General features: G+C 38.4%; 1 protein-coding gene across 1 annotated transcript in view; it reads right to left on the reverse strand.

Moving 5' to 3' along the window:
- RCOR3 (REST corepressor 3) overlaps positions 1-13099 on the reverse strand; it is a 53555-nt gene that overhangs the window by 21326 nt on the left and 19130 nt on the right. Inside the window, exon 8 of the mRNA XM_007952908.2 lies at positions 4273-4491. Coding sequence (XP_007951099.1) covers positions 4273-4491 — 219 coding nt within the window. The remainder of the gene's footprint in view (positions 1-4272; positions 4492-13099) is intronic.

Raw genomic sequence — 13099 nt, forward strand, 5'->3', positions numbered from 1 at the left:
AAATTTTGGTCAATGACATGAGACAAAGTATATGTGAACTGCTGTATGAAAAGTGAATTTACTCTGTAAATCTTCACCCAAATCAAAATAAAATTTAAAAAAAAAAAAAGAAAAGAAATAAAAGTTCCGAGCCATGCTACAACACGTACTAACCTCAAAAACCTTTGCTCAGTAAAATAAGACAATAAGAAAGGACAAATACTGTGTGATCTCATTTATATAAAAAGAACAGAACAGGCATACTAGTAGCTATCAGGGAGTAGGAAGGAGGGTAGAAGTAGGAGGTACTACTTATAGAATACTGAGTTTTGGTTTACAGTGATGGAAAAATTATGTTGAATAAGGGTAGGGTTGCACAGCCAGTTAATGTAATTGCTGTCAGTAAGCTGTACACATGTAAAAAGCTGAACTGGCAAAAATTGTGTGGGATTTAGCACCCTTGGTTTTGAGGTTTAGGGTCATGGTTTCATGGGACCTGCCAGTTAAGTGGCCCAGTAACATGTTTAGTGCTTCTGTTCTACCTTCTTGTTCATAATGTAGTACCTGGGGTCTTAAAAAGTTTCAAGTGGCTATTCAAGGCACAGCAATTTATCTCTACTCACGTAGAACAACAGAGGAAGGAGAGTTAGGAATAGGAGGAGGAAATGGAATATGTGGTTAATTGCCTCCATGAACAACTGCCTCCTTCTCCATGAGATAGAACTGGATGGTGCTCAGCTACCATTACTGATCATTTTGGTTAAAGATTCTATAGAAGAATCCTGACCAGAAGGGGGCAAATGCAGAACAGAATTTAAAATGGAAGCCAGACTTTCTGGAGTCATGGAGGCTGGATGAACCTCTGGAACTACTGCCCCAAAATAATCGTTAAACCATAAGCCAAAAATATCCCCTGAAGTCTTCTAAAAACCAAATAATAATTTAGCTTAACTAATTAAGAATGTCTGCCTTGAACATTATGCTTATCATTTAAAAGCAATCTCTATGGGATCAAATTAACAACAACTGTAAAGATTAGATAGGAACCTCAGAGAGCAGTGAGTTTATGTCAATGAGGGAAAGAACTACTCAGCAAAGGAGGGTGAAAATGGTTGCACAACTCAAAAAATGTAACCCATATCACTGAATTTGTATTTGTAGAAACTTGCATTAGTGTACGTTTTTGTGGCATATATTTCCAACAACCACTGGGAAAAAAACAAAGGTTCTTTCTGAAAGTCAGTAAAAATAGTCTAAAAGTGGACAAGTAGTAGTAATGAGGATGAAGTTGATACTGAATGAGTACATTTTATTTATCATTTTAAAAAATACCTGAGTACTTTATAAATATCACAGGCAAAGCTTTTTGAAGTTCTCTAAAGAGGTTAGGAAGATGGGAGTCCTTTGTAAATATTCATGGTTTGACTAAAAATTAAACATTCAATCAAATGTATACTCAAAAGAGTTCAATGTCACAAAAGTCAAAGGAAAGGAATTCTGAGAAGGAAGAAATGGTTGACAGTGTCAAATATTACTGAGTAGTCAAGGGAGATAAGAACCATGTACAGTAGACCTGGCAACCTGTTCATAAACAATCTTAAAATAGCTTTTTCAGTGTTAGAATTGGTATGGATGTGGGGGCAGTTTAGGAAGCTTGCTGGAGAAGCAAAAAGAAACGTAAGAGCTGTTTGGGCGAGGAAGCAGGTCAAGAAATAGAGAAATCTGAACATGTTTGTGACTGAGAAAAATCCTCTCAGTCTTATACCACACTGTTGCAAGGTTCATATATTTTATGTGAAGGAGTATAATATTAACAAAAGGTCAGCAGTTTGAACCCACCAGCTGCTCCACGGGAGAAAGATGCGGCAATCTGCTTCTGTAAAGATTTATAGCCTTCAGGCTTTGTCTCAACTACTTTGGACATGTTGTCAGAAGGGACCATTCTCTGTAGAAGGATATCATGCTTAGTGGAGTGGAAGGCCAATGAAAAAGGGGAAGACCCTCAATGAGATGGAATGACACAGTGGCTAGAATGATGGGCTCAGTTCTTGGGATGTGAGTCAGCAGCCTGCCCCTGACCTATAGATTTTGGGTTCATCAGCCCCTGTAACCATGTGAATCTGGAGAAGTATCCAGACTGCTGCCTGACCGATGGCTTGGGACTTGTCAGCCTACACATTTGCATGAGCCATTTCCTTGAAATAAATCTCTCTATATGTATTTATACATATATTTTACCATGCCAAACTTCTTTTCTATTTTCACCAACTGACTTACAAAGGCACTTGACTGCTAACCAGAAGGTCAATGGTTCAAACCCACCAGCTGCTCCGTGGAAGGAAGACTTGGCCATCTACTTCTATAAAGATTTACAGCCTCCAAAACCCAAATGGGGGTCTCGCCATGAGTCTGAATTGATGGCAGTGAGTTTGGTTTTTTTGTTTGTTTATTTACAAAATAGAATATTGTTATAATCTTTGGGGGGAAAATAAAAGAGAGATTTACAGCCTTGGAAACCCTATGGGGCAACTCTACCCTGACATGTAGAGTAGCACTGAGTTGGAACTGACTCAATGGCAATGAGTAGACTGTGGTAAGCTAAGAATGTACACAATAATCCTTACAGCAACCACTTAAAAAATTAGATATAGCTGAAAAATATAAATATGATCTTACACCTATCTTTAAAGTCTGCTTTCTAATTTGGGAAGAATTTTAACTTTCTTAACATGGCATTCTTGTAAATCCTGCATGATGGGCCCTGTCTGTCTCTGCTATAACCTGATAAAGGCCAAGTAAAAACAAATGAAGAGCTTTAAGAGGAGTGACCTTGATCAGACCAATATTGTAAAAAGATAACATTGGCAACAGTGTTAACCCAGAGCTGAAGAGAAGAAGACACCAAGGAGAATCAACAGGATAGTTACTGACAGACAATAGGAGATAAAGGGACTAAACAAGGGTAGTAGTGACGAGATAAAAATGACGGGGTTGATTTAAAGGAAATTTCAGAGTTAAAACACACATAACTTGGTTACCATTTGGGCTTGTGTTGGGTGAGTAATAATGGTGAAAAAGAAACCAAAGCAGCTCTTTGATATTTCAACAGATAGGGAACAGAGCAAAAAGCCTCCTGGAGGAAGATGATACATCTATCAGACAGGTGAAAATACAGCTATGGAGCTCAGGAGAAAAGTCATAGCTCGAGAAACTAGATTCACAAATCCCTGGCACATCATATGGGGTTGGCTGATACAAGCCAAGAAAATAAGAGAATCTAGATTTAAGGTATAATGAAAACTGTAACAACAAGGGAAAACAACCAACTGAAAAACAGGGAAAGACTAAGAAAGGCCAGTCTTCAGTTTTTAATAACCACTGATTGAGCACTTACTACATGCCAGGCATTGTTCCAAGCACTGATCATATATTACCTCATTTAATGTCACCTATATACTATATTATTATTCTCATTTTCCAGATGAGGAAATTGAAGCTGAGAGAAATTAAATAGTTCCCCTAAGGTTATACAGGAAGTAAATGGTGTAAGCCAGGGTTAGAAATTAGGTTCACTGACCCTTTTTCCATTTGTAAAATCAATCAATCATTTTTTTTTTAACTGTAGGTTGTGTGAAAGTTTACACAGCACATTAGTTTCCCATTCATTAATTTATATATGCTTTGTCTTGTGACATTAGCTGCAATCTCCTCAGTGTAACAATACCCTGCCAACTTCCTTCCTGGGGTTTCCATTTCTCCTTCTTTCCTGCCCCTTCCTGCCTTCTGAGCTTTGTTTTTGGGGTTCATTTACTCTTGAGACTGACTCTTAACTGCTACCTGATTAAGATGACAGTACTGTTACAAACTATTAATATTAGTACTACTATCAATACTACAGATGAGGATGATTAGTATTCACAATGTGTTAAACACTATGTTAAGCAATTCACATTCATTATCTCAAATAATTCCTAACAACCTGTAAGAGAGCTTGATTATTATAAAAAGAAGTAAGATTATCATTCCCAATTGCAGATAAGAAAAGGAAATTAAAGCTTAGAGAGGCTACATAATTCACCGAAGATCAGAGAGCTAAGAGGTAACAGTGCTGGAACTCAAATCTAAACTAGAAAGAGAAAGGCATCTTATATGAAAATAAAGTAAATTTTAAAGAATAAACTTTATGTAAACAAGTGGCTGAGAAAATATGCAAACAACTAAATTCAATCTAGGTATAAAAGCAGGTAAGGTTGATGGATAGAACCATAAAAAAGTACTATTTTTATAAAATACCTGACGTTTTAGAGAAATCAACTCCATGTCCAGTTGCCTCAGGATGGTGTTGGCTGCATTGGGACTACAGGAAACAGCTACTACATCTTCTTGGGTTAAATACATGCCCTTGGGTGGACGGCACTTAGAACGCTGAGAATGATGGCGATGCTGTAAACTCTGATACTCTCTCCTTCCTAGTCCAATCTTGCTAGTTTGGACAGGCTGTTCAGTACTACCCTAAGAGAATAAAGACAGAATAACAGGTTACTTGGATTTTTACAAACATATAAATTGAACATAGTCTATTACTAGAAATACCCCTGAAATACTTTTAACTAACTATATTAATGTACACGTTCAAACGTGCACACACACAGAACACTCACAAATGGCGGGGGGAGAGGGGAATGGGGGGAAGGGAGGTGGTGGTGGGGAGTGGTGAGCAGGAAGAGGAAACATTTGGTATCAAACACCAAACATAAAGTATCCTTGATTAATCCATGCAGTCAAATGATTGGTTTCTAGACCCAGAGGGTTATAAATAAATGAAAACAAATAAATTGAATCTAAACAATTACTGTTTGCTTCAAGATGAGATAAATTTTCCCTCAGCAATAAAGAGGGAGAAGTGGTATAACCTATTAAGGCAAAATTTTTAGAGAGTAAAAAGGGACAAATTACAAAAATGACCTATTCAAATTAGAGAACTGGCAAAAAGAGTAACATTTCATTCTCATTTTAGAGTTCTTGAAAGAGAACTGTGCCTCTAAAGGTAAAAAGCAACAGAGAATTATCTTAACCCTGACAACATTTCTAAACTCCAAATCTATTCTCTATGAAAAAAATAAAATGTGAATTTATACCTCAGAAGAGGTCAGGAAAGTCCTAATGATAAACATACGGTTTAAGCAGCATTTCATTACTTGTAATATTCCTTCTTTAAAAAATTACTTTTATTTTAATGTACCATTATATGCTCTGGTGGCATAGTATCTAAGGTATTTGACTGCTAATCAGAAAGGCTGGTGGTTCAATTCCACCAGCCATTCCTCGGAAGGAAGACTGGGCAATCTACTTCCGTAGTAATATCACCTCAGAAACCCCAAGGAGGGGTCGCTATGAGTCAGAATCAACTCGATGGCAGTGAGTTTGGTTTGGTTTTGGTTTATTATATGAGGGTTTTTTTGTTTTGCTTTTATAACTTTTATTGTAGTGAAATACATATAACAAAACATTTCAACCATTTTTATGTGTACAATTTAAGGACATTAACTATATTCATCACGTTGTGCAACAATAGCCACTATCCATTTCCAATTTATTTTAATCAATTTTTTTTAAATCACCCTTAACAAAAACTCTGTGCCCCTTAAGCAATAATCCTATCTTCCCCTCCCACCTGCTCCTAGTAACCATGAATGAACTTTGGTCTCTATGCTTTTACTTATTCTGGATATTTCATATAAATGGAATTATATAATATTTGTTCTTTTATGTCCGACTTATTTCACTCAGCATGTTTTCAAGGTTCATAGTATGCATCTGAACTTCATTTCTCTTTATTGCAAAAATACTTGTAATATTCTAAAAGAGCGATACAAAAATCAATGTTAATTTGTGCTTCTGAGATAAAAATACTCATTAGAAAACTTTGTCCATTAGGTTGAAGCCTATTTCATTGAATAGACTTAATAACCCAATTCTTTAGAAAAGGAGTATTGGAGCAAAATTCATAAAACTATATACTAAAGCATGATACACTTCATTGCATAAACCTAACTCAAAGGAACATGTTGTTGTTGTTGTTATGTGCCGTCGAGTCAAACCTGACTCATAGCGACCCCTCCTTGGGTTTCCGAGGCAGTATCACTACGGAAGTAGGATTGCCCAACCTTCCTTCCGAGGAGTGGCTGGTGGGTTTGAACCGCCAGCCGTCTGGTTAGCAGGCAAGTGTCTTAGCCACTATGCTACCAGAGCTCCCTCAAAGGAACATAGCAGACTGGATGTACCAAAATATCTCTGTAAGCCTAGCATTCTCAATAATGCTGGACCAGGTATTATTAAAAAAATCTTTTAAATTTTAATACTGAGTTGCCAGGAAGTGAGGAAATTCCTCAGATGCCAGAAATGATGAGAAAGCAGGGATCCAGAGGGATACGTCAGTAGGCAAGATCTGGCATTTGCCTAATGCCAGGATTCACTGGATAGCTATGTGCAGGGCACAACAGACAAATGCAGAACTCTGGAGAAGAACCCCATCATTGTGTGAAGTAGAAAAAACCACCTTGCCCTGCAGGAGAGGATTAAAGGGACTCATGCCTATCTTACTTTTGCTGGGTGGAAAGGAAAGAAATAAAAAAAAGTCTCCTCTGAAAATCCTAAACCACAGGCTTACATTCAGGCAGATTTAGGGATGAATTTAAATCATCTGTCTGGCCTGAAAAACCTCATGTCAAAAATTTAGTTGAAAGTGACTTAGGTTGGTTGTAGCTCCTCTCCAGATGAATACAGGTCTCATAAATTTTACACAAATAACATTCCCAGGAAAATGAGTTAGAAATTGCTAAACACATAAAGAAACCAGCCTCAGGAGTGAGAAATAGCAGAATTTTACCTACATAGATCATACATGTTAGAATTATTAGATAAAGAGAACAAAATAAATGTGTTATATGTATATAAAGAAATAAGAGAGAACTGAAAATAGGATTAAGGAAGAAAAGTCTATCAAAACTGATCAGGCAGAAATTCTAAAGAACCAAACAGAGTATCTCCAAAGAAAAAAATATTATAAGCCCTTTAGGAAGTTAAATGGATGTGTTAAGTAGCAGATTAGACAGAGGTCAAAAGAAAATCAGGAATTTGTGTTGTTAGGTGCTGTCGAGTTAGCTCTGACTCACAGCGACCCTGTGTACAACAGAACAAAATACTGCCTGGTCCTATGCCAGCCTCACAATCCTTGCTATACTTGAGCCCACCATTGCAGCCACTATGTCAGTGTATCTTGTTGAGGGTCTTCACCTTCTTCACTGACCTTCCACTTTATAAACATGATGTCCTTCTCCAGGGAAAGATCCCTTCTGACCTGACCAAAGTACGGAAACAATGTCTGGCCATTTTTGCTTCCCAGGAGCATTCAAGCTGTACTTCTCCCAGGACATATTTGTTAGTTCTTCTGGCAGTCCATGGTACTTTCAGTGTTCTCTGCCAACACAACTCAAAAGCATCAACTCTTCTTTGGTCTTCGTTATTCACTGTCCAGCTTTCACACGTATATGAGGCAATGGAAAATACCATGGCTTGGGTTAGGTGCACCTTAGTCTTCAAAGAGACATCTTTGCTCTTCAGCACTTCAAAGAGGTATTTTGCAGCTGATCTGCCAAGTGCAATACGGAATCTGATTTATTTTCCTCTTTTTTTTTTATTGGCATCTGATATACTGACTGCTATTTCCATGAGTATTGACTGTTGACCCAAATAAAATGAAATCTTTTGACAAAATTAGGAATTAGTGTGTGTGTATGTGTATATATATATATATATATATACACACACACACACACACATACACACACAGACACATACATATATATACTCACACATATACATGAGAAAAATGCCTGCAACTGAAAGTTAGAAAGCACCTACAATTGAAACCCTCTGTGATAAAACCTCTTAGCAAACTAAGAAGTGATAAGAGTAGAATGACAACTTTGTGAAAACTGAAATTAATATGTTTCTTTAGATGGAGAGACAAAAACATGAGTGTCTAAAAGACATGGAAAAGAGAAGTAGAAAGTCCAACGTATTTCTAAAAGGAGTTCCCAAAGGAAAGAATAGAGAGAAAGAGGGAGAAGCAATATTCCAAGAGTCAACAACTTAAAAGTTTACAGAACATAAGACCTAAGATTCAGGAATCAAAATGAATTCCAAGTAGGCATACATTAAAAAAAATACTAAACAGAAGAAAGATAGTCACATTATATCATATTAGACAAAATCATCTTTTAGGTAGAAGCCATTACAAGAGATGAAAGGGTCACTACATATTGATAAAATGTTCAATTCAGCAGCAAGATAAAATAATTATAAACTTGTAGGCACCCAGTAACAGTAGCTTCAAAATACAAAACAAGTATCACTTCTCAATTAATTGATCAGGTAAGCAGACAAATAATAACAAAATTCAAACTAGCAAGTAGGTAAGCAGCAAAAATACAGATTTCAAACACAAAATAGATAAGCTTAAATTAACAAATGCAGATAAAACTCTGTAACTAATAATTAGAATATGCATTTTCTCCAAGCACAAATGGAAAAACATTCACAAAATTCAATGTTCTAGGCTTGGAAGTTTAGAAACATGTCAGCAAATTCTTTAATACTCTTGCCATCAAGAAACGAGGCCAATATTCCCTGTCCTTGATTCTGGATCACTGAAGTGATATACTTAGAATGCAGTAGAAATGATGCTGAGTAACTGTCAAGGCTAGGTCAGAAATGGCTGTGTAGCTTCCATACGGTAGAACGGCTTTGAAAATGATCACTTTTGGGGAAAACAGCCACCATGGTAAGAAACCAGAATACTCAGAGGCCACCAAGCTGGGAAGGTCATATACAGCTGCCTCCAGTCTATAGCCCAGCTGAGCTCCCAGTTGACAGTTAACATCAACCAGTGGTCATATGAGGAAGTCATCTGGGTTTTCCAGGTCAATCAAGGGTTCAGATGACTGCAGCCTCAGCCACTATTTGACAGTGACTGCATGAGAGACCTCAGGTAGGAAGTGCCCAGCTGAGTGAGTCCTTTCCAGATTCTTGCCTCACAAAATTATTTTTACTTCTCCCCAGTTTACACATAGATTCATTGTAAAATCCTATCGGATTATCCCAGGAATCTAGTAAGCTTGAACAAAGGACCATCAAGTAGTAGGATCTTCCCTAGCAGCTATCAAGACTTATTACAAGGCTATAGTAATTAAAACATTGTGGAGGCTGGCAAGGGACATTTAACTGACAAAAGGAGGAGAAGAGTAAGCCATACATACACAAAAACCTCATATATGATAAAGCTGGTATTGCAGACCAGTCAAAAAGAACAGTTAGTTCCATATTAAAAAAAAAAAAAAAAGGGATCTTTATCTCACAAGACCCCACTCATTTGTCAGTTTGTCATACTGTGGTGTCATATGTGTTGGTGTGATGGTGAAAGCTATGCCACCGGTCTTCAAATACCAACAGGGTTCCCCATGGGGACAGGTTTCAGTGGAGACTAAGACAGACAAAGAAAAGGATGTGGCGAAGACTAGAAGACTTGTTGTGTGACATCAAGAACATTATACATGAAGGAAGCAAAAGGTTACCAGAAAGACAAGGAAGATAGAAAAAGCCAAAATGGATGTCAAAAGAGACTCTGAAACTTGCTCTTGAATGGAGAGCAGCTAAAGCAAATGGAAGAAATGATGAAGTAAAAAAGTGGAACACAAGATTTCAAAGGGTAGCTTGAGAAGACAAAGTATTATAATAAAATGTATAATGAACCGGAGGTAGAAAAACAAAAGGGAAAAAGACATTTGACATTTCTCAAACTAAAAGAAGGGGAAAAAAACAACAACTTTAATTTGCAATAATGAAGCTGAATATTGAAGTTGCAATATTGAATCTAGGGCAAAATATTAAATGACACAGAAAGGAAAATGACACCTATGGAAGGAATACACAGTCACTGTACCAAAAAGAACTGATCAACATTCAACCATCTCAGGAGGTAGTATATGATCGAGAAACAATGGTACTGAAGGAAGAAGTCCAAGTTGCACTGCAGGTGTTGGTAAAAAACAAGGCTCCAAGACAGAATACAATTGAGATTGTTCAACAAATGGATACAATGCTCATTTGTCTATGTGAAGAAATTTGGAAGACAGCTACCTGGTCAACTGACTAGAAGAGATTCATATTTGTGCCCATTCTAAAGAAAGGTGATTCAAAAGAACACAGAAATTATCAAACAATATTATTAATAGCAAGTAAAACTTTGCTTAAGATAATTAAAAAATGGCTGCAGCAGTGTACTGACAAGGGACTTCCAGAAATGCAAGCTGGGTTCAGAAGAGGACGTAGAATGAGGGATATCACTGTTGATGTCAGATGGATCTTGGCTGTCAGCAAAGAATACCAGGAAGATGTTTACCTGTGTTTTATTGACTTTGCAAAGGCACTTGACTGTGTGGATCATAACAAACTATGGAACCTGTACACTGACCATGAAGCAGTCATTCAAACTGAACAAGGGGACAGTGCATAGTTTAAAATCAGGAAAGATGTATCAGTGTTGTATCCCTTGACCATACATATTCAATGTATGCTGAGCAAATAACCTGAGAAGCTGGACTATACGAAGTACCCAACATTAGGATTGCAGGAAGACTCATTAACAACCTACAACACGAAGATGACAATCTTCCTTGCTGAAAGTGAAGAAGACTTGAAGCACTTACTGATGAAGATCAAAGACTACAGTCTTCAGTATGGATTTCATCTTAATATAAAGAAAACAAAAATCCTTACAACTGGACCAATAAGCAACATCACAACAAATGGAGAAAAGATTGAAGTTGTTAAGGATTTCATTTTACGTGGATCCATAATCACTGCCCATGGTACCAACAGTCAAGAAATCAAACACTGTATAGCACTGGGCAAATCTGATGCAAAAGACCTCTGTCAAGTGTTAAAGAGCAAAAATGTCACTATGACGACTAAGGTGCACCTGATCCAAGCCATGGTATTTTCAATCTCTTCCTATGCATACAAAAGCTGGACAATGAATAAGGAAGACTGCAGAAGAATTGATGCATTTGAATTATGGTGCTGGCAAAGAATACTGAATATACACAAACTGCCAGAAGAACAAACAAAATTGTCTTGGATGAACTATAGCTAGAACGTTCCTTAGAAGCAAAGATGGTGAGACTTTGCCTCTCATACTTTGGTCATATTGTCAGGAGAGACCAGTCCCCTGAGAAGGATATCATACTTGGTAAAGCAGAGAGTCAATGCGGTGTAGTAAATTACTTTGTATGGCTTTTCTACCCATAAGTCATTGTAAACTCAGTGGTGGAATGAGCAACTGAGGAGCTCCTGATTGTAAATGTTATCCACGTGGAGTATTTCTGTTAGGCGTGGCACAATACAATGTTCTGGGAGGTTCCCACTCTCTCTCAGATGCTTAGAGTTCTGATGCTATGATTGGCTAGTTTGACCACCCTGCTGGGCTCAAAAGGAGGCCTCCTGGAAGAACTCTCTCTGACTGCTGGTTGAGGAAGACGTGCTGCTGAAAGAGACATGCACCCCGGAAAGAGACACGTGCTGCTGGGAAAGAGGCGCAAGAGACACACATCGCTGAGTGAGACACCGAGGGACCAGCACTGCTGGGAAAGAGACTGTGAGAGACTGTTGGCTGAGGGACGGTGGGCTGGGAGAGAGACTGAGCGTTTTTCCTGAGCTTGAATTGTAGCCTGGTGCTTCCCTAATAAACTCCATAATCTGTGAGTTCTGTGTGGCCACTGCAGCGAATTATTGAACCCAGGAGAAAGGTGGTGGTGCTTTGGGAGGAACGGTTGGAGAAAGGGCTGGAGGGAGGCAGCATGTCTGGCCTTGTAGGAATAGGCCTTGGGTTACTGCTGGTAATCCTGTCTTCCTCTTGTGGGATTAGAGGAGGTCAGAACATGTGGCCTCCTTGCCGTTTTTGCAGTCAGCAAAAAAGAGGAAGACTGTCAAAGAGATGGACTGACACAGTGGCTGCAGCAGTAGGCTCAAGTGTAGCAATGACTACAAGTACGATGCAGGACTGGGCAGTTTCACTGTGCTGTACATAAGGTTGTTATGTGTTGGAATCTACTTGACAGCACCTAGCAACAACCTCACGAACAGAACTTAACAGAACTTAATTACCACTAGATCAAGCACAGCCCCCCACTCTGGCATAATGCAGATTTCACATAATGACCTGGTTTTTGGAATCTAACCATTTTGATCAGTGAGGGAGAGAGTGTAATCAACAGATATCACACTTGAAGGTCACTGGTGACTTCTGTTGGCAGTTCCAGTGAAGCTGTGGGACAGAAGAAGCCTGACCGAAGCAACTTCAAGAGTGAAGTAAGGAGTACAGTTCTTTCAAGAAGGCAGGTTAAGAGAGAACTGTATTTTCAAATGGAGGACTTTGAACAAACTGAGTTGCACTGAAAACATAACAAAGAGACGGCATAAGCGATGGACAAAGTCCCAGAGATATGAAGGGGTGGATAAACACAAACAAGCAGAGATTTTTCAAAACAGGAGAAAGGACCGCTGTTACTGTGAAACTGGAGGGGGAGAAGCTTTCAGGCAAAGACTGTTCATTCAGTAAACATTTAGTGACTATCTGCCATATGCCAGGTACCGTGCAAAGTGCTAGGGGTAAAAGATGACTAACTCAGTCCTGGCTTCAAAGAATTCTCAGCTTTGTGTGGGAAATCCAATAATTTTAATGTTCCCACCAGCCATTATTCGGAAGGAAGACTGGTCAATCTACTTCGTAGTGATACTGCCTCAGAAACCCAAGGAGGGGTTCGCTATGACTTGGATCCAACTCAACAGCAGCGAGTTTGGTTTTGGTTTTAAGTGCAAATGCAGTTAATAAGATGAAAAGGGTAGTATGAGAGCAGAAGTTAGGAAGGACTGGAGTCTAAGGGCATTCCTGCCTATTTTCTGAGGTAGAAAGTTATCTGCTGAAGCTTTATGTAGAGTACAAGAGTGGTAAGTGATGTGTAGAAAGAAATGAATGTTCAAAATAGGTTCTCAAATAATA

Source organism: Orycteropus afer, unplaced genomic scaffold (genome assembly GCF_000298275.1).
Source record: "Orycteropus afer afer isolate SDZICR_OR568_19922 unplaced genomic scaffold, OryAfe1.0 scaffold00013, whole genome shotgun sequence".
NCBI lineage: Eukaryota > Metazoa > Chordata > Mammalia > Tubulidentata > Orycteropodidae > Orycteropus > Orycteropus afer.